Genomic DNA, 22,874 nt, shown 5'->3' with positions numbered 1-22,874 from the left:
GTCACATTAGGGTTTAGTTTGATAAATATCTATAATACTTCATAAAATGAGCTGCATGAAAAAGGGCTACAAGTAATGTTTTCATCATCTGCTGTCCTAGAGCTGAAACGATCAGTTGATATATGAGTTTAAGGACACTTCTCTTAATAATTATACAAAGCACAATGTTCTGTTATTCTGTGATTTGTTACTTTTATTTTGTCTTATTTACGCTCGGACACCAAACGCTATCTGAAGGCATCACTCGAGGTTTTAAGAAGCGACTTAGTACGTTTGAATAATTTATATATCAAACAATCAGAAAACTGAGCATATGATAGGCAGAGAAATCATGAAGATACTTATTTTCTGTCATAGACAAACCATTATTTCTTTATTATTCAATAATCATAATCTGCCTCAAGTTTTGTGTCTGAACAAGTCCAAATTCCCAAAAAGATACAATTAACAGTGATATAAAATTTGAATGTAGCAGTGAATAATTACATTTTAGGAGCTGGAATCAGAAAATGTTTTCTTAAAATTATTTAAACGTTTCATTTTCTCCTATTGATGAATCACACAGCTTTAGCCGCTTCATGCAGGAAATATTAAATTACAGGTAATAATTAATTTCTGACAAATCATATGATTAACTATTTTCAATATATTGTATTTTGAGTGAGTTACGCAGCTGTCAGCTGCTTCGTAACAGCAGCCAGCAATGGAGCGTAATAAGTAACCTACTTAATATACTGTCGACTGAGCATTGGAAAAAACTATAGACTCTAAACGCAATTTAATAATTATCTTTCATAAAACTATTAGAGTGTAAATTATGTTATCATTTAAATAAGAATACGACTTAAGGCGGTTTATAAGCACAGGCCCAACAGGCAGAATAAACCAGTTTATGTAGACTGATTTTTTAATATTAACATTTAAATAAAAGTATCTAACATATTATTTAGTTGGCACTTTTTTAGTGTTTTTTATTTATTTTTGTATTATTGGACTGAAAGCAGTAAAAAAAAAAGCCAGTTTAGTCTGAAATTTCATGAGCGACAAACTAAATGGCACTGACCACCTGAGAGAACTGCATCGTTCACAACCAAGAGGTGAGAGAATGTACCGTTTTGTAATGTGTTGTTGTTTCAGTGTAAAAATCCACCACTAGAAGAAAAAGTCAACATGTGCTTATCTGAAAACTTTCATTTATTATATAGCAAAAGTAGCTCTCTTGTGCGAAGTCTGTAACACTGTTCTGAGAACATTCATTGAGCTGGTTATGACCCCCCCGACCATTCAGCATTTATTCACCACTGCAGCACCACTCTGAACTCTACACCCCCGAGAACACAAACCTGGAATATCAGCCTTTTGAAATAATCGTCTTTTCTCTCAGAGAACATTAGTACGCTTCAGTGACTAGGTCACTTTAAAGTATTAAACTCCTAGGAGTTAGTGTAACAGTTTTACTAACTCCGACAACTGTAAGGCCGTCAGCCGCCACAAACTTCTGCTACAACACAAAAACAGAATATCTCAAAGTACCTTCCAACATAAAATTAATCTCAGAAGTCTAATAAAAGCATTCAAAGTGCTTCTCCAAATTAAAGATATGGTAAAAATCCGATACATGTGAAGATCAACATAAAGTGTTATAAAAATTGCATTGCGTTTCAAGGGGCATCGAGTGAACAGTAGAAAATAAAGGAAATAACAAACAGTCTCTGGTCCAGAAGCATGTTCAGAATACTCTGAGGTTTTTGGAGGGAGCGGTTCAACGTAACAGTCCTTATTTCACAGTTCCTCAACCCTGGAAATCACTGAAATCTGATTCCTGGATGAGGAGCTGTTGTAGTGGGGAGGTGGAGGCAGACTTTAGAGCGGTGTGACGAAGTAGTCTGCAGGTTTCTGGTAGCCGTGTGCTTGCTGGTTGTGTGTCTGCATCTGTTCTTGCTGCTGCAGCTGCTGCTGCTGGATGATCTGCCGGACTTCCTCCTCCAGCTCTGGCGGGATGATGAGCTGGTCATCGGGGTCCGGCTGGGCAGGAGCATTGAAGTAGCCCCCCTGTTTCCTGACGGGGGCATCAGCCGCCTCCTCTATGAGGTCTTGGTTCCTCGCTTGGCAGGCAACGGAGCCATTAGCTCGAGCCCTGCGGCCCAGAGTCACCGACAGAGCCTCTCTGCTGAGGCAGGGGGAGGAGGGAGGAACGGGGGAGGGAGAGGGGGAGGTGAAAGGCAGAGGCGAAGGCTCATGATGCGAGGCAGCAGCAGGAGGAGGGATGTGTGTGCGTGGCTGAGTGTGTGTTTGTGGTGCTAGGGGGTCATGGCGGTGCAGACAGTGGACGTCAGCCTCCACCTCTACGCGGCTGCCATTAGAGAAGACGCCGGCTATGGGCTCTTCGTCCTCACTGTCCACCCCGTTGTCAGACAGAGCTCCAGAGAACTGTCTCTGGAAGTTCCCACCTCCACAAGCGGGCCTCCGCATGCCCACTCGCCCCCCTGGCAGGTTCAGGTGGGATGACAGGGGCTCGGTCTGAGGCGGCGGTTCCTCTGAGGACGCCGTGGATCCCACCTCGCTGCTCATCTCTGATGTGCTGAACTCACTGCTCAGCTCGCTCACTGTTCCCGAGGAGGCCGGTGGCAGCGGTATGCCTCCGTCACCGCTGGCTGAGTAAGGGTGTGTACTGGTATGTGCGCCCGGGCCGGGGCTGGGGGGTGGAGGAGGCGGCTCACAGAAACAGCAGCAGTCTTCTGTGATACTGAGCTGGACTACCACAGCGCTGAGGCTGTCAGAGCAGCCGTAGCTCTGAGCCAGAGTCACCAGCTTCTTAGCAGCAGCCAGAGCGTCTGGAACATTCCTGACTGCCTCTACCGCCTCGCTGGGAGACAACATGTCCCATAATCCCCGGCTGCCCAAGACAAAGAACTCATCTTGCGGGGTAAGGGTTGCCGTGAAGACGTGGGGTCTGGGGGTCACAGATGGGCACAGGAAGGAGTAACCCATGATCCTGGTGGAGTCGGTCACACCGCTGACTTTGTTATCCTGCAGAGGAGGAGGAGGAAGATTTTCTTTTTCATAACAAACCTTCAGAACAAACAAAGGCTGTAACTCATGACAACAGTTAGCTCACTGACAGAATATTTAGCAACAGTTCAGCAAAACCCCCAAATATTCCCTGGTTCCAGTCATACCTGCATTCTTTCTAATGGCCAACAGGGGGAGACTCAACTCTTGGCAAAAGGAAACTGTTTGTTTGCAAGTCTAGTAGAAATGACCCTAGTTCACACTTAATTCATTACCATATTGAATAGACATTGATGAACTAACAAAAATGAACCCTCAGCAGCACAGAACACAAGGTGGACAGAGTTTGTCCTTACCTCAGTGATGATGGCGTTGTGCTGTCGGACCCTCTGGTACTCTGCTTCCTCTTTGACTGTGTGTGTGGTGGAGAGCTGCACTGCTTTGCCGTCACGGCACAAAACAGCTTGGCACCTGCCCACATTGGCGGCCTTCAGGGTGAAGCAGCCGCCGTGCTCGCCGGGAGCCACCGGGTCGTGTCTGATGTGACATAAAGCTGCTGAGCCGCCCATCCGCTGGCCTGCTGTGCCCAGCTTCCTGCAGGAGAGCGACAGACAAACAGAGTTCAGTAGGGTGTCTGATGACAGTCACTGCAATGAGCTGCAGAGGCATTGCGTGTGTTTACCTTTGCATGGTGAGGAAAGTGTTGGTCATGTAATCTTCCTGCCTCTGGCCCCTGTGAAGCTCCTCTGCCAGCACATCTCCCATGGTGCATTGCAGCAGGTAAGGCACCTCCACGTTTCTGTCTCCGTCGAAAACTCCGTAAAGAGCTTCACGAATCCCACAGAAGCTGTCCAGGGCCAGAGCAGCCACACACAGCCTGAGAACAGTGAGAGATCAACAGGTTATAATTCTGTCTAAAGACACAGGAGGAACATCTCTGCCTTCGTCTCCAGCTGCCCCTCCATAAGGTGCCGCCAAAGAGAACGGAACTGAGATCTTTGAGATTATATCTTCCCCGAATGTCCCCCTGGGGATCAATAAAGGATTCTCATCTTATCTCCTTGAATTAGGGTTACATATATTTGTCTGATTGGTTTATCTTTCTAAATAATTCCTTATCATGTATTTTATTGTACTGCAAGTAACACTGCACTGCAGTATTTCTTGTCATCTGCAGCAGCTGTGTTTCTCCACAAGGCACAGATGCACAAACACTAAACAGGGAAGGATCCCCACAGAGACGGAGCTTTTGTTAAAGGGTTAGATCCTTTTTCTTTTAAACCAGGAACAGATGTTACACCGCCCACGTCAAATCCACCAAACTCCATTGACAAAAAATATAATTTTGAGTTGCTGGTCCACTGCTGCCTCGATTGGTTGGTTAGTTTGTGTTATTGAGTGATACAAAAATGTTGTGTTGAATCTGATCTAAACAATTAAAACACCAAAGTCACACAACAACACAAACAAACTAAATGATCTCTCTGTGTTTCTCTGCAGAGCATGTGATTGTCAATTTGAAGAACGCCCTGCCGGGCGATTCTGTGATATTGTGTTTACAAGAATGTGACAGAAGGACAACCCAAAAACAAAACTCCTCCAGCCACGAATGATTCTGGGAAGAGGCAGAAAAACAAAGAACTTCTACCTTTTACTATTAAACTGCAACACCAGGAAGTTAGGAAGGTAACTTATTTTAGAGTTAGATTAATCAGTAAAAGATGTTGTGGAGTACATAAACACAAACACATAGAGAGAGGGGACTGACTTGTTCTTGACTCCGGAGGCCTCAGTGTAGCCGTGGCTCCAGACTGCAGGGGCCCCGTGGCTCTCACTCACACACGGAGCTGAAGGTGACGGATCCACCCTGAAGCATTTGATATTACTGCAGAGAAAGGGAAAAAAGAAAGAAAAGAAAAAGAGGTCAGTCGGTTGGTTTCATGGTCTTATATTTCCTGTTTGTCATCACTACTGCTCTCTGTTTCATGTTCGTACTTTAGAAGCTCCAGGCTCTTGTGGTCCAGGTTGAGGCGAGGGTTTCCTGTGAGGTCCAGCTCCTGGAGCTTTGGCGGAAGAGTCTCAGGCAGAGTGACCTCAGTCAGCTCGTTGCAGCTCAAGTCGACACACTGAGAAAGAAAAAACGCAGAGACAGAGAGAGACGGAAAGAAAGATGTCAGTTCACAGGAGAGAGAGTCTCTGGGTACTTTGGTTTATAAATTGATTTCCGTTTAGGGCGCTGCAACAAAGGCGACGAAAGATGGATCTTGATTTAACTCAGTTTTTACTTTGTGACACACTTAGATAAATGTACCCTCAACTCACTACATCTCAAGTGTTTTTGTTTTATTCATTAAGCTTTTCAAAATTCAGACTCATTCAGGAAAGAAGGTATTATTTTAACCACCCCTTTTTAAAAAGAAAAAACTGCACTGACAGGAGAATTGGACCGTCATTTGGGTTCAGAGAAAAGCAGAGATTAGGGAGCTATGAGGAGATTACAAAGGATTTCCTGATCTGGCCCAGCCCAATAAAGATGACCACAGAGGTACATGGATAGACAGAGAGATAAAACAGGGACAGGAGGAGCACGTTTTCTGCCATCAGAGTAGAATGATTATTTTTATCCTTCAACTGACCAAGCTTGCACTGATCTGCTGGACAAGAGTGCGTGTGATAAACGAATAAAAGTGTGTCGACTGACTTACCTTGATCTCAGGCAGCTGGAGAACCTCGGGGAAGGCGTTGATGCAGTTGGAGTGGGCGGAGAGCGTGTGCATGCGCTGACAGCTGAGGATGGTGGTGGGCACGGCCCTCAGTCGGTTGCCGCTCAGGTCCAGCTCCTCCAGCTGCTCCAGTCGTGCCAGTTTACTGCAGGAGGTAGAGATATAGTTAAATCAGAGCGCCGGCCCTGCAAACTCTATTTATGGGAAGCACATTTGTCAAACTCATCTCTCTTAAGACCTTAACCTGATTCTGAAGCAGGGCTGGGATTTTAGACTGCGTGACAATGTGCCATGTTCGAGTTAGAACAACTTATAAAAACAAAGGAATGAGAGTTAACCAAAGCTTTGGTTGGCCTATAAGCCTACAATTATACCCTTTCCAACTAAAATTAGTGCGTTGACATTTGGTTTTTCAGACCTGGGAAGACCCGCTAATAAATCTCTTGTCTCTTTTCCCATTGCCAGTGAAGTATCCTCCTTTCAGTCTCTTTTCTGCAGCGTCACCGTCTGATGTCACAAACGCTCCCCGAAACAGGGTTAGTTAACAGTGAAGATGTTACGGTGGTTAGGTCTTTATTGTATCCATTACTCATTCGCTCTATCTATCAAACTCCGCACCAACACATTTGGAACGATGTTCGCGCGATGCTCGGACGGAGACGGGCGGAATTTGTAGCTGAGATGACGAGGAGTCGCAGAAGTTACTGACAGAGCATAGCATCGCGCTGGAAAGGGGGCGGAGATTAGCGTGTTGATCAATGCCGATCGGAGCCGAGGCGATAATAACCCGGGTCTACTGCACAGTCGTTTGACCCGGGTCTGAATGCCGATTGTAACCTTTCCCACTAAGCAAAAAAAGCCGGGTGTTAGCGGGTGTAAGTGGGTTTTTGGACCAGCAGGAACGGGGCTGTAGGTGAACAGAACTGGGTGATAGTGTTGCTTCAGATCTCAACCTCAGTGTGTTTTGGGAACCTGACACTTCATTTACCCAACTAAAAAGCCTCAGAGGGCCTTTCTGTGTCAGTTTCCAATTTTAATTTGTCCTTGAACGCAGCACATTTCATTAGTATACTGAAAGTTTGACAACTGAAGGAGAATTCCAGCGTTTTTAAAGCTGGACCCTTAATAAGACATCGGTAGAGAAAGTTTTAGAATTGCTCCAGTAGATTGTTTAAGCCAGCAGCTGAACTGTAATGACAAGGTAAGACAGACAGAAACAGCTGTCACAGTGCTCTCTTTAAAGCCACCAGACTCAAATGTTTGTTTGTTTTATTGTGTCACTTAACGAAAATAATCGAGGGAGCGGTGAAGCAGCTGCTCCTGTGTTCTGCTGGCTAAAATACCTGTTTTTGTCAATGGAGTCTGGTGGCTTTGAAGTGAGAGAATTGTAACAGCTGTCTCTGGTTTTCTTACTACAAAAAGGTCTCTATCGCTCTGTAGGGATCCTTTCTGTAATGTTGTCAGACAGTTAGAATAACAATTGGAGCCTGTCAGTGACAATAACAAGCACATTAAGGGAACGTACTTTGATCAGGCAGAGTTACCCGCAGTCAATACGAGGCAGCCCTTACAGCCTTTTTCCCAGCTGCCGGTTGAATCATTCAATTTTGGCAATTCTTTTAGAACTATTAGTCATTAAGACTCCTTAATACATCAATATAGGGCTCGTCTTTAAATGTTATACAATGATTTACTCTTTTGCAGGCTCAGTTCATGTTCAGTGCTCTATTTCACCTGGCAGTGAAGGTCTGGAGCTGGTTGTAGGCGAGGTGAAGCACCCTGAGGTGTCCATGTCCGGTCAGCAGAGGGACACACTTGTCAGTCAGGCTGTTGTTGGTCACATAGAGCTCCTCCAGGCTACTGAAGCTGTCGTCTGATAGGCTGGCTGCAGGGAGGTTCTCCAGCTTATTGGCTGACACATTTAGATACCTCAAGCTGCCATGAAATCCCAACAGAGGACACAAACTTAGCACTTGAAGAAACGACTTCAGAGAAAATAAACTGACAGAATGTAAGAGCAGAAATAGATGGAAAGAAAGAACTAATATGGAGGGAATAGTCTGATATTGTGCGCACCTCTGTGCTTTGATGAACAGGTTGTGTGGGAGCTCGGTCAGGTGGTTGTGTTGGAGGTCCAGGACCTCGAGCAGAGACCTCTCCAGCCTCTCAGTCAGCCGACACACTTCGTTCCAGCCCGCGAGCAGTTTTCGGAGGCTCCCGCTGGACAGCAGCCTACAACACACAAACAACACAGCCAGCTCAGTCTCTCTGTGTTTACTGTAACGCTGTTTTACCCTGATGAGGACACAGAACAGTACCTTATGTACCTCTATGTTACAGTGACCTCATTTTCCACAGTGGTGCATAATAATGATGAATAAACTTCTGACGGTTTAGAATGAAATGACTTCATAAATCAAATTGTGCATGTCGGACATACAGCACGTTTTGTTAAATGCTGCCAAACTCTGTACACAGACTGAATGCAGTACTGCATCTGTGTGGGCGTGTTGCTACAGGTACCCAAGCAGCCTTATGCAATATGAATAATAATAGTTTAAACATTTATCAGCACCATTACCCTCCTGTGTATGTGTGCACAGTATTTGCAGTGTACTGTAAACAACAGACTGAAATTATAGAGCCTCTAGAAACTGAGTGGACATTATAACCTTCACAGTTATAATTTATAAACATTTATTAAAGGCATCTTCTTTAATCTATATTTTTCAATTTCAAGTTGCACCAACTTAAGTCCTACTCACACAGGAGTAATATTACCTGGGGAAGGAACACCGTTCTCAAGCTCGGTGCGTCTGCTCGCCAGCTTTGCGTTTGCTATTAAACACACATTTTGTAGTTTCTGCCACTAGGGGTCTCTCAATCAACATTATAACAAAAGACACAGTTTGATTATATAGTGTTGTTGCGATGGATCGTGGGAGTTGTCTTCTTCATTGTTAAACAACCACTATTGTCATTGATGGCTTAGTTAATGTTTTGAGTGTCATACTTTAAGTCATGTTTATTTTCGGTTAGTCATGTCAGTCTGGTGAAACAGCCCCAAGAAACATTAGCTAAAGTAAACACTGAACAGTCTTTCCTCACTCTCTTATGTGTCATCTCATGTTTACCCTGAAGACAGGAGACCAAATAAACATGCACTGCACAGTGGTTGTAAGTTATCAAGCCGGCAGCCTCGGAAGTATTTAAGAGACCACTGCAAATGTTCCTTAAATCAGCATCTCTCTCTACATGTCATGGCCGCCCAATCCAGATGTGACCCCCATTGAAAACCACTGAATGTGATCAAGAGGAAGATGGATGGTGACAGGCCATTGAACAAAGCCGAGCTGCTCCAAGAGCGGCCTAACGTCACCCAACAGCACTGTGACAGACTGGAGGAGAGCATGCAGAGAGGCATGACAGCTGCAACTAAACACCAGGTTATTCCACCAAATATTGATCTCTGAACACTTCCTGAGTTAAAACATTAGTGTTTTGTTGTTTAAACATGAACTTGTTTTCTTTGCATTATTCGAGCTCTGGAAAACATCTTTTTTTTGTCGTCATTCTCTGCAAATAATGCAAATTGCAGTGGTCTCTTCATTTTTTTCTGGAGCTGTATCTCAGATTTTGTTATTTTTAGACATTTCAAAGCAGAAATGTTACAAGTTATACCCCAAATGAATCTGTTATCATGTGCTGTAGGAACCATTGCATTCTTATAAACGTGTACATCCGAGCAGCACCTTTCCTTCAGCATGTTAAAAACCTCTTTGTACGCAGATCATTTTTTAAAAGGTGTCCATGCTGCACGTGTTTGTTTGATGCTCACTGTACGGGAAGATCTGTGACAGAATTATGGTTGATGTCCAACACCTCCAATCTGCTGCTCTCACAAACCCAGTCAGGGACACATGCCAGCTTGTTCCTGTGATAAAACAGAGACAATTAGCAAAGAATTAGCACATTGCCTAGTTTTCCACACAGTGCAGGGGAAAGTCAAGTATTCATACCAGGACAAATCCAGAACAGTCAGATTCTCAGGCACCGGCTGCACCTCCAACAGCTTCAGCTCTGCAAACACAACATGCATAATTCTGTTATAACATATAAGGCATCTAAGAATATCTGTTTCACTTCTATTTTGCATGTTAGTACCGTTGTGCGCAGCGTGCAGGCTCTTGAGGGCGTGGCCACCGACTCTGAGGAGGGAGAGGCTGTTTCTGTCACAGCGGAGGAGCTCCAGCCTGCAGAGAGGCCGGACATCCAGCTCTTGCAGACCAGTGTCCCTCAGGTCCAGATGTACAATGTGGACCAGCTGTTCAGAGTCCCCCACTGTCAGGCTTTGAAGCCGGTTCAGCCTGTTGAAGAGAGAACATGAACATAAGGACAGAGGGTTAAAAGAGGATAAAATAGCTGGTGATTCTCTGTTGATTCACTTTGAAATTATTTACTTTTGCTTCATTTTGGCTCTAATTGGATACCTTACTGTTCTGGCTGAAAAAATAAAAGACGTCTATTGAACTCAAATTATCCCATGGTAGACAAAAAAGGCCAAAACCAGCAGGAATGCGGGAATGCAGAGCACATTTTTCCTGCAGCATCTTAGGAAGTCTTAGATTTCAGATGAGATTCTAAAAATGTCAGAGCCCGTTGTGGATATGTTTACCTGAGATCTATGTGGCGAGCAGGCAGCCACTGCAGTCCCGCCATATCCAGGACAGAGAGATGGTTCCCTGCCAAACAGAGCCTCTCCATGCCTTTAAGCTTCTCCAGGATGGGGGGGACGCAGCAGAAGCAGTTGAAGGACAAGCCGAGGTAGGTCAGGCCATCCAGAGAGCCGAGCTCTACGGGCAGAGACGTCAGAAAGTTCCCGTCCAGGAGGAGAGTCTGTAAGCTGCAGACAAAGAAGGGGTTGTAGTTATATAGTCTCCTTCTACAGTTTATATGTCCTCGGACAACAAGTTTAGAGAAATCAAATTTAAGTTCCAACTTTCAAACCCTTTTAACTGAAACTAGATTTATTTCCATACGCAGTTAATTAACCAACATAAAACACACAATACTGTACATGCAAGAGAAAGTATGCAGACACGCTTTTGCAGGTGGACACGGTAGCTGAGAGCTTGTCCCCAAATTCCCTTTCATGCAGATGCAGCAGCAGCGTGACTCTGCACTCTGTTCACCTGAACAAACCCTCTGCACCGTCAGGACAGGAGTCTGGTGCACAGCCAGCTGTCCACTTTATACAGAGAGAAATTAATCTGCACTGAGAGAACCACAATGACAACAACTCCTGTGTGATGTCTCTGTCAGCAAAGTGCAGGAGGTCACTGAGGAGACATCCTGCTCCTGGGGATAATACCAGGCTAATTATCATCACTGTTATCATTAATAGCAGCAGCACAGAGAGGTGGTTATTTTCTGTCGGCCCACTTACTTGTGCATGGATCCGACGTCTGCGGGCAGAGACGAGAGACGGTTTCCAGACAGGTTGAGCTCCGTTAGCGAGGAGATGTCACACAAGGCCAGAGGAAACTCTGACAGAGCGTTATTTGACAGACTTAGGCTTCTCAGTTTACAAAACCTAGAGAGTTAGAGAGAGAGACATGGAGGGAAAATAGAGAGAGAGAGAGAGAGAGAGAGAGAGAGAGAGAGAGAGAGACAGGAAGAAAAGACACAGAGGGACAAAGATATTAATCTCTCAGATCTGATCAGACTTTGCCAATCTTCTGATCTCACACTTTAAAAACTCAAATAACTACCTTGCAGTTCACATTCAGAAATGTTTCCCACAGAATAACAGTCTAACCATGGCCGGGATGGAGGATATATTTGTATGATAACAATATTTGATAGAATAATTAACCACAAAAAACAAAACAACTATTAGTAGACCTTAAACTGAGGAGTTAGCACTATAATTATTTACAGGAGAAGGACACATACACCAGAGAACATCTCTCTGTGTGTCTCTGTGAGAGAAAGTAGGATGATTTTTCTATCTGTAAAGCAGAGTGGACAGGTTCATGACGAGGAGAGGGGAGATTGTCCATGAATCGATCACAGATGGCTTTGTTCTAGGACGTACAATAAACCAGATGTTATGAAATTCCTCCGGCGCTGCTGAGGGGATGAAGTTGCTGATTCAGGAGAAGGGGTCAGATGTGAGGTCATAGTGACCTTTGAACTTTGCCTACCAAAATCTAATGAGCTCTTTCTTGTATCCAAGTGATATTCCTCAAAAAACTGTGTTCACAAGAATGGAACAGGAATAATAGCCGTAGTGTTTTTGTTTCCTGGGAAATTATGAGGTCACAGTGAAGTTGACCTTTCACCTTTTAGGGGAAAAATGTCATCACCTCAGGATTTTTATTTTATGTCATGTTTGTGCCAAGTTTAAAGTACTGCCTCCAGATGTTTTTGAGATAGCATGTTCAGAGGAAAGGGCCTGACAGACAGACAGACAGAGGTATGTTCGTGCGATTTTTAGTTATGTAACACCTGTGTAATAAACATGGAGAAAATAGAGCAGAGGAAGCCGACACATGGTCTGAAGGACACAGCACCATAACACCACGACTACACATGCTATTTAAAACTAAATGTTTACACAACTAAAAGTTTTCACAATAATAGAGCATGTGGTTCAGGTAGGAGTGTGTGTGCTTGTGTGTGTGAGTGTGTGCGTGTCTTCCCTTGCGTTCCTAACATAATCCAGTTCACAGAGGGTTCAGGGTGAGAGGCTGAGCCAGACCCACGTCCTTCCGAGGGAAAGTCACAGGAACAAGACGGAAAACACATTCCTCAAAGCACCGGCTGGGAAGTGTGTGTTTACGGAGGAACAATGGCTGTGTATGTTTTGTATGAATGACTTCATTCCATCAAGTTAGTGCCAGGCTTCAACATTATGTTCTCTGGACAATAAGTGTCTACAAAAAAGCCTAAATGGACGGAGACCCACACCAGTATATATTTCATAAATGGATCAGAAGTCCACACTTAAAGGTATAATAAGTAGGATTTTCCTAGATTTTCCTTCCCTCTGCATCTATTCTGTTGTTTTACGTTGCACAGGCGTTTTCAGGAGGGGCGCTGTTGTGGTTCCCTGAGCCAATCACAGCGTATAGGTGAGTTTGGGAGTGGTTCAAATTAGCAACTGGGCCCCATTCAGACCTGTGAACATGGCGAAAGAGCGATGCAGCGTTGGCCTTCTTTCTGTTGGACAGGTAGGTGCCTCAAACCGGGTAGGACGAGCTAACCGGCAGTTAGCATGCTAGCGCAACGGTAACCAGCGGTTAGCATGCTAGCCCAAAGCTAGCTGGCAGTTAGCATGCTAGTGCAACGGTAACCAGTGGTAACGTAATGGTAACATTTCAGTGCATAAGTATCTTAACCTGCATTCTTTCTTACGCCCAGCAGGGGGCTACTTCATTGGTTCCAAAAAGATGTCTGATTGTATAAAATCCAGCAAGTAAAATCACCCTACTTACCTACTTAGTAAACATTCTCCTAATGAGTTCATGGTCTCAATCAGCAGGGTATGCTTTAATTACCTATGATTGACAAGTCACTACAACATCAGCCTGTGATGCATCTCCACAACGTCGCACAAATATTGTAACTTCTTGTTCCAAAATACCAAGATTGCGACGCCCAAATGCCGAACGTGAGGATTTAAAAGGTGGATTCGATAACCAATATGTTATGTCACGGTGGCTACTTCTTATATAGAGTCTATGTTAAAAACAAAAACACTCACTGGGCATGAAAAGGGCATTAAATTTACCCTTATGAGCTGTAAAAACTCTTAAGATTAACCTAAAATCTCCAGACTCTCAAAGCATTCATTATCACATCTAAATCTTTCATATAAATGCAAATTAAAAAAATTGTTCTCAATAGAAAAAAACTCCACAGCAGCATTCAGTATACATTTAACCAACTGTACCACTGTGTTAGCCAGCTGCCTTTAAAACAACAGCCTGGCATGTTGCTAGAGCAATTAAATGATCTTGTTTTGTAGTAGCTGATTATCAGGTACAATAGTTAGCTTGCTACCTTCATTATGCATGCACTCAACATCAAAGGTCAGAAGGAAGCGTGTGCATTCTTAGAGCAGATGGTCACCCTCATGACACATATTTTTTCCAGCCTCATGCTCTTGTGATTGTGGCTACGTGTCGTTTCAGATTTTACCCCTGTAAGCATTTGACATTTGATGCTCTGTCTTTTCCTTAAGTATCATGATGGGGCAATTGTACCGAAGCAGATAAATGGAAGTGACCCACACATAATCTCTTACAATAAAAATGAAGTCGCTACATAAGACTGTGACGTCAGTAAGCAGTGCGGACAAGCTGATCTGGGAAACGAGAACAAACCTTTCTGCCCCAGAAGTCGGGTAGCTGCATGTTAAATCTGTCAGCACCAGTGCAGCTCTCATTTAATCATCAAAACCACGGAGCCACCCACACACACGTCATCTGCAATTTGATCTAAGCTGCTTCCGCTTTACACCATATGGTAGCTCCCCAAGACAGTGAAAACCACAGAGGGGGATGTTTTACATCCAAAATACAGAGGATAACAAAGAGGAAAAAAGTCATCTCCTCCTGTGGCCTTGTTCTTAATCACACTGGATATTACTCACCTGGTGAGTGCTGGAACACCTTTGTGTAGGGTCATGAAGTTGTTTTTGAGATTGAGGTGTGTAAGGTCCTGGCTGTAAAAGAGCTGAGCGGGCAGCTCCTCCAGGCTGCAGCACGACAGGTCGACTGAGTTCACCCTCTGGGACGCGATCTGACAGACAGGGAGAGGTGGACAGGACGGCAATGTGAGCAACGACAAGTCCACGAGAGTAAAGATGTGTTAAACACTGCTATCCTAATCATGATGAGGCATTCTTATATGAATGTCACAATACAAATATTATGGACACAAATACACACATTGAAGACTTAAATTACCTTTGAGGCGGTCCTGTGCCAGCGCAGGTGCTCTGTGTATGAGTCGTAGCTGATGTAGTAGGTCTGACTCTGAGGACCAGCTGAGCTGAACGCCAGACAGTGGCTGTGTCTCTTTACTTCCTCCACCTGCACCAGATGACATATTTTACTTTCCTTACATCTTTTCTTTAAACAAATCTTAAACGTATGTGGAGCCCACTTAATGACTGAGATTTCAATAACATCTCTCTGACAGTTTGTCCAAAAGTATCCTTTTTCATCCTGCATGCATGAACTATTTCTTTGCCAGTAGCAGAGACCTCCAGGATCTTTGTCTTTACTCTGAGGCCACGTCAACACTAATCATTCTCATTTTATAAAACACAAAATTTTTGCCTAGTGTCCACTCTATTCCCAAGTTTAAGAGACCTTTAAAAAGAAACCTTTGAAAACACTGCAGTCCCCTTTTTCTTTTCAACTATCTGCGAAGTGTTTAGTGTGTTTGGGCAAATCAGAGACTTTTGAAAACAGCGATGCAGACACCTTCATTTGTACCACTGCTCTAAACAGAATGGAGGAACACCAAGTGGTTTATACCTTTCCTCCGATGAGTGGGAGGATGTGCATTTTGCCGGTGTGGGCGTGTTTCACGGACGAGACAATGAGGCAGGTTCCACTCAGAGTGACCTGACGCTTTGACCAGCGGTTCACCGGCAGCGCCAGCTTCCCTTTCCGGACGTTGAACACCCCGGAAAGCTGCACGCGCTCAGAGCCACCCACGCTTCGAGGCTTACCTGGACAGAGAGAGGAAGAACCTTGTTAGATGAGCCTGTTTATGATCATTATGCACACAGATTATATTTTTCATAATGGCTCTTTTACACAACGGAGCATGTTATTTTTAGATGTCTGGGATTTGTGAATCAACTCTCTCACGCTGGGGTTCTCTTTCAGACAGTGAGAGTGACAGAGAGCTGTGCGGTTATGTAAGTGAATTGAAGCTAATAGCCTGTGGGCTGCGAGAGTGAGCAGTCACTCAACCATGATGTTACATTAACCCCTTGCTGGCACAAAAAGCCGCCACAGTTCAGTTATAGCCACAGGACCACGCGTGGGACGGGCCAGACACAGCAGGCATTGAGTTCCTCCACATAACCCTGCGTGTTTAAACACAGTGAAAGCAGCTGTAACCTGATGTTTGTATTGTCTTATGACACTGTATTTTCCAGTCTGTGTGTTTCGTTGTCTGTTCTGGTGATCACACACACACACACACACACACACACACACACACACACACACACACACACAGAGTCTGAGCCAGTGAGAGGCCTGAAATCAGATTAGCTTGTTATGTAACGTCTTTAAACACCAGCACCTAGATCCTCACTGCTGCCTCCTCCAGTGACTTACACACAGCGTCACTTTGATTTCACATGGACTAACCATCCTCTGAGCAGGGCTGGATACTGAACATCAACAAGTGTTTGGTACGGACCGAAATATGTCCGCAGCACTGACTATTTAAAGTTACACAGAACAAAAAGCTGGCACTGAATGCTTGGTTAGATTACGAGTCTTGTTTAGCTTTCCTTTGGTCTGCTAGTTCCACGTTTAAATCAGAATCACAAACTTGCCGTAAAGCCGTCTATGCTGGGTAAACATTTAAATATTTGAGATCTTTTGATTCTTTCACTGAAAGAAAAAAGGATTGTCATTACAAAACAGTCAAACTGTACGAAGCTGTTTGACAAATGACTCAGCATGAGTCATGTTTTCCTGTATGACACACACCTGCTTCATCAGGCGTGTGTACTTACTCTACATACAATCACTGAAAATTTTAACTATATCTTTATCGTCCAAAGATGGACTTTAGCTTTCAGACGATTTTGAAACTGCTTTGTTCAGTGTTTTACTGGTTTTTACAACCAGGTCAGTTTGTTTCGGACAGGAGGCGACCTCTGCGGATAATTTGGCTCCCGCTTAAAAGTCTTGCACAATGAGCACTGACTGAATCCCTGACTAAAAGCAAATCAAAGCTCCTGTGAGGAGTGTTTCACTGGTTATGAAACAGACTGAAATTAATTCTGATATAGAGTAATATGACCTACAGAAGCAAACCAGACCATCAGCGACGAGATTGATTATTTCTATGTAGTTATTTTGAATGCCTAAATTAAAATTAACTGCTTGCTGCCTTCGTTTACATCTTCCAAGACAAAGTTGTTAAAAACCACCACTGGTGCATGTACAGGCAAAATCAGCAAAGAGATAAGAGGTGCGGCTCAGTCCACAGGGGACGCCAAAATCAACACAAACCCAAAGTTCCTCACAGCAGCTTTAAGCTAAAGATAGCGGCAGCTCACCTTGTAAATGATGAACACCTTTCCTGCAGTTGCTCCTGCATTGCTCTGTGTACAATAACACAGCTAAAAACTAGATAAACTGCGAGTTGACTTTGGGTTTATTCATCTGATTAATCAAACCGTTGACTTTAAGGGGGCAGTCTTTACGCTTACATTAATCAAAGCAAGGTTTTTGGGAAAATGCAAGTTTTGTTTCAGCACTAGTGTCAAAAAAAGTTAACAAGAAAGTCTTAGTAAAGAATATTTACCAATACACTGAATTTAAACAGAAAAAGAGACATTGAAAGACAGTTTCCAGGACAAATTGTCATTACGACCACACTTTGGATGTCTACAATGCCTAATGTCGGCGCTTTCCATAGCTGGAGGATCTGCCGACATGAAAACTCCCCTTTTTGAGCTCTGTATGTACCCTCAGTTCAAACAGGAACAGGGAGTCCCGAGAGTGCAGACACTGATGATGTAAGCACACACAAACAAAGATATGACTGAAGCCACTGAAGGGGAACAATTCAAGCTAAACTTAGAGCTGGTGGTTATAAACACAATCAAGTGCCATGATTCAAATTTAGTCAATACAGCTGGTGGTACTGATCAATCTGATGCCTTCAAACAAACTTTATTTCAACTAAACAATAATGTGGAATTTGTGTATTGTGAGGGTCCACCCTTCCTAAGGCGTTGCATGTGAGATGTAGTGTGTTAATATACACAACACATACATGCCCTTTCCTTCCGTCTGTCTCTCTGAATGGGGAACATCCTGTCTCTCATGAAGCAGCCAATAGCCATTTCCTGTTCGTGCTACGATTGAACTGTTCTGGTGCATCTTGTGCCTGACGAGCCCGGAGTCCCCATGTGAACCAAGTTTCTGGCATCCATTCATCCGTCTCTTTCTTATTACTTTAAGAATTTGCCTGAGGCTTTACTTTGGATTTCTGCTTCATCAGAAGCAGCATTATTAAGCTGAATAAAACAGCACAACCTGCAGGTATTTATGCAGGTATGTAGTGATTGTTGGTCACAGGTATCAGACACATTTGTTTGGCGAGTATTTAACCTTGTGAAGTAAAGCAGTGACCTCTGGGTACTGCAGTTCTGCCGCTGTCTCGGGCAGATCCGAAACACTGAGGAGGTGAAATCTGAGTTCCACTAAGGTCACTTTCTCTTACTGTCAGCACAGAGAGTGAGTGTGTGTGTGTATGAGTGTGTGTGAAAGAGTAAGAGAATACTTGGCTATGAGCATTGTGCCACAGGGATTTTGCTGAGTCAAATTCCTTTGGGCTCAAATGTGAACATCAACATAAGCAAACATTTCAAACTGCACGCACAGAGAAGATGGGGAAGCGAGGAGCAACGTTATTTTCTGAATGAACGGATGGTTTTACTTTTTCAGGTGTATTAATCTTTCAACCAGACTGTTCATTAGTTTAACTTCTTTACAATTTAGTTTATTAACCTTTGATAAAGTTGTCTTCAAAGTTTTAAGGTTATATTCCTTATTATTTAAATATAGATGAAGACAACCGTTATATAATCTGTCAGTCAAGAGGAGCTGCGAGCTGAGCTGCTGCTAACATTAGCACACCTTGTTTCTTTGTGCTCAGTTTGTTTCTAGGTTATTCCTTAAGCATTCACTCTTTTCTACTAGGAGTCAAGTCATCTGCAGAGGTCTCCTCATTAAGACCATTAATTATAACCAGTAAAAACCACAATGAAGTAGTTTAACATAAAAATCTGTTTCTTCAATGCTCTTCCATGGGGCTTTCGGTCAGAGCTACGGCTAACATTAGCTCAGCTTGTTTCTCTCTTAACTTCTAGCGTCTAGACGTCCAATTCAAAATATTTCATCCTGTTTAAAGATATGGTTTTAAAATGACCAGTTCTTAAAAGTGACGGTGATAGGACTTGTTCATTAACAAAGGCTTTGATCTGCAACGTTTTAATGTCCAGAGTAGAAGCTAAAGCTCAAATTGATTGACTGTTCTGCAGCTTGATCGAGTAACAATTATCTAAAGTTTATCATCCTTACAGACATACATCACCACCAACTGTGAAAACGTGACTGCACCAGAGGAAAACAGCAGGTATGAGATCAGTGTTTCAGGCCGGAAGCCCTCTTGATGTGGCCGCCAACCCTACTTAAAAATATACTTGTAGCCGAGCCTAACAACCTATTTGGGGGAAACCACCAGACCACGAATTTGTTAGTCAATTAATATCTTTATCTTTATCACATTAACTTCTCTTCAACTGTCCCTCTCATGCCAACAGAACTTCCACTTTCCTTTCATAGCTGTGTGTGTTACTTTGCCACGCTTTGTTCTTCCGTCATGTCACTGTGGGAGCCAAGAGAGGAGGTGAAGGCGAGTGGAGGGATTTTTATCCAGAACACCGTGTAATATTTTCAGGGTAGAAAAAAGCCTGTTTTGTAATATGTCTCAAAAAAGTTAGTGGTACGTGTAGTAAAAGTATGTTAAACAGTGTATAACAAAGTACAGCTGCAACAATAAATCTACTGGTTGTCGACTATTAAAATAATCAACTATTCCGATATATTTATCAGATTGAAAATATTTTTTTAAAACAATATGTCAAAATTGTCTGATTCCATCTTCTTAAATGTCCTCATTTTCTGGTTTCTTTACTCCTTTATGACAGTAAACAGAACATACTTGGGTTGTTAATGTGTCATCTTTGGCTTTTGGAAAGACTATTCATATTTTTTTTAAATTTTCCGACATTTTATATAACTAACTAAATCATCCAGAAAATAATCACTAGATAATTCACCGACAATAACTAATGTTAGCAGGAAAACGTGGTCTTAACAAGACACAAATAAAGTTACAGTGTTTCAATTTAGTAAAAATGCTTTTCTGCTTCTTCCTCCGTCATTACACAACAACTCTTCATCTCCACGGCCTTTGCTGATGGTGTAAAACAAGGTCAAAAACAATATCCAGTTGTGTTAATCCCATAAGAGATCATGGCTGGTTTTCCATCCTCTTATACTGCTTGTCAGCAAAACAGGATCTTTACCAATAACAACAACAACAACAACAACAGCACCAGAAGAAGAGAAACAGAATCCATGGTTGTGCTGAAAGATCAAACCTGTTACCTCCAGATGTGTCTCCCTACAGGCCCGCACACAGAGGGGTTGGGTGTGTTTACAGGCTGGGTATTGTCCCACCAGGACAACTGAACACACTTGTTTAACAGTCCGACTGAGCAAACACAATGACAGCGCTCACGGTACACTGAGAATGGATGAACAATGAGTGAGCACAGACCCAGCACAACTAAAGTGGCATGGTGTAACAAGCAGCAGGTGGCGCTCCAACAGCTTAAGTACAGTGAAACTGGAAAAACAATGTTAGTAAAATTAATGTTTAAAAATGGATTTCCTCATTAACATGCACCACATCCTTGCAGATCTGCAAAGAATTAAGGCCTGACAGTTAAATTGGTCAGCCGATATGACAATGACAATATGATAAATTGATATCAGTGAATGTTTCCAGTATGTGAGGATATAAAAACGTATTTTTTCAGGTCATATGATCAGAAATAAATGCATTGTTTTGTACTTAGACACTCACCAAAGTAGAAGCGTATGAGGCAGCCAATTTCTGGATTCATCCCCTCCCCCTGCACCCTCCACTGGTCTTCAAACCCCAGGTTAGTGAGGTACTCATTCAATATCTGCAGAGGCCTCTCATCATCTCCCAGCCGCCGCACAGCTCCACCGTGCAGCTGGATGAAGAGAGCCGGGGTTGGACTGGTATTGATGGGCTCGGGCCATCCTCTGCTCCCCCCGGAGTGGTCAGGGTCAGGTTGAACAGATGCTTGGCTGGTCAGGGGCCGAGTCTGAGAACTGCTGGGGCATTTGGAGGGAGGTTTGATTAATTGGGGGGTGTCTGATTTATCACCAGCTCCTGCAGCTTCGGTGTCATCCAGTGTGGTTGTGACTTGGCTGGAAGCACTGCTGGGGTCTGTGTTGGGCTGGTCCGCTGCAGAGGTTGAATGGGTTGGAGAGGAGGTGAGCTCTACCTCATCCGATGAGCTCTCAAAAGGGTCGGGTCCCTCTGTGGCACTGTCACAGTTTGGGCTTAATGCTGAGGAGTCTGTACCCAAACCCAGCCCTTCGCTGAGCGAGTCCCGGAGCTCTGTGCTTCTGGGTCCACCTGGGCTGAAGTCCTCACAGGTGCTGTTCTCCATGTCTGAACCAGAGTAGACTCCATAACAGTCTGCCACACTCAGACTCAAATCCATCCCAATGTCATTTAGATAGACCTCAGATGAGGAGTTACTGGCTGTTTTATCGTCCAAAAAGTTAGAGGACATTTTAGCATCAGCATAATACTGTTTTGTGTCATCATTCTCTTCTGCTTTGGAGTTTTTGATATCCTCACTCAGACTTTCAATCTCATCAGCCTGCCCATTACTATCTTTACAGTTATCATTCAAGTCCACTAAAGCAGCAGTTTTGTAGTTAATTCTCAGCACAGCTCCAGCTTTGCTCCCCTCCAGCTTACAGGCCACCTCCTGTGCAGTTGTGTCCACCGTGCAGAGCACCGGCCGCGGGTAGGAGGGCGTTAACCAGTCGTGGACGTGAATACATCCCCGCCGGAGGTCAGACCTCACCCATGTCTTATCCGAGGCCTGGAGTTGCTTGGACTGCTTCTGCCGGAGAAAAGTTCTCCTGTCTAGGCTAAGTGTGCTCAGAGGCGAGGCAGAGGGAGCGGGACTGGCCGCCTCTGCAGAAGACACGCCGGGCGAGCTGCTGGTCGGCGGAGCCCCCAGAGATAGATTCCTCTTGTGTCTGTGCCTCCTCTTGCTCAGCAAAGAGTTGACAGAAGTGCTGCTGTTAACAGATGTCAGGCTGTAAATGTTGGCTGTTTTCACGGCGGGCATGGTTATGTTTTTGGCCGCCCCGCCGAACGCGTTGGCAACTTGGTTTTGATAGATCCCGTTCCTGATCGCAATCTGAAGAAGGGAGGTGGCTGCGAGTCCCTTCCCGAAGAGTTTCGCCTCGGCTCCTCCGCCTTCATCCTCCCCGATTGAGGGTCTTTTCCCCGTAGAGAGCGGTGTTAATCCACCTGGCTTCAAGGAAACACTGTCACCGCCGGAATCAAGTGGTGTTGATGAAGTTGAAAGCGCTCCAGACCCGTTTTCCTTCACACTTTCCATCCTGTTAGCTAGCTAGTTAGTTAGCAAGAACAGCCTGCAGGTGAATGCTATTCTGCGCTAGCTTACAGCCGTTACGTCGCTCTGGTGACGGGCTAGTTACTAGCTTAGCATGCCAATATACTGCGCGGTTCGTCCGAAGAGTTATCCCGCTACATTATCCCGTTTCATAATATGCCCGTTAGCTCGCTTAAAGGAGCTAACCGGCTGGTCGACATGAGAAAATGCTCTTCTAGTTGGTCGCCATGGAAGCTAGCGCGAGTAGGCGCGACCGCTGCCGTGTAGACAGATGAGAGTGACGGTCAGCAGTACACGGTGGCCAGGGCGGGGTCTCATTGGATATGAATTATGACGCCTTCAAGTGATACCAAAACCTCGGAATTTGGAAAGATATGTAAAAGTGGGAATTTCGCAACTTTAGAAGGGGGAATGAATTCACTTTTTGATTTATTCATGTGATCATTTGGTGTTATTTGTTGTTGACTATTTTGACAAATGTAAGGGTGGGGGTTGGGACCTTTGGTTTGACAAAACATGTGAATGGAACATCAAAGGACAAGTTTTGACAATTTTATGACATAAAAACCTAAGGGTCGGTGCACATATTAACGGAGTGGGGAGGT

At 44.1% G+C, this 22,874-nt stretch overlaps 1 protein-coding gene across 1 annotated transcript; it reads right to left on the bottom strand.

Annotated features, from left to right (window-relative positions):
• Nucleotides 1–1,219: 1,219 nt before the first annotated feature.
• On the bottom strand, nt 1,220–22,504 carry LOC138607148 (PH domain leucine-rich repeat protein phosphatase 1-like). Its single transcript, XM_069679716.1, has 17 exons — nt 20,664–22,504; nt 15,287–15,483; nt 14,711–14,836; nt 14,395–14,543; nt 11,182–11,328; nt 10,411–10,638; nt 9,900–10,102; nt 9,755–9,815; nt 9,574–9,669; nt 7,812–7,967; nt 7,470–7,670; nt 5,718–5,880; nt 5,008–5,138; nt 4,781–4,897; nt 3,695–3,889; nt 3,369–3,606; nt 1,220–3,030 (listed from the first exon to the last, which is right to left on the bottom strand). The coding sequence occupies exons 1-17, from the start codon at nt 22,252–22,254 to the stop codon at nt 1,864–1,866; spliced, it is 5,166 nt and encodes a 1,721-aa protein (XP_069535817.1). The 5' UTR covers nt 22,255–22,504; the 3' UTR covers nt 1,220–1,863.
• Nucleotides 22,505–22,874: the final 370 nt, after the last annotated feature.

Source organism: Semicossyphus pulcher, unplaced genomic scaffold, assembly GCF_022749685.1.
Source record: "Semicossyphus pulcher isolate SPU_LCO1_2020_fin unplaced genomic scaffold, fSemPul1.0.p SCAF_4, whole genome shotgun sequence".
Classification (NCBI taxonomy): domain Eukaryota; kingdom Metazoa; phylum Chordata; class Actinopteri; order Labriformes; family Labridae; genus Semicossyphus; species Semicossyphus pulcher.
This window is presented reverse-complemented; position numbering and strand designations above follow the sequence as displayed.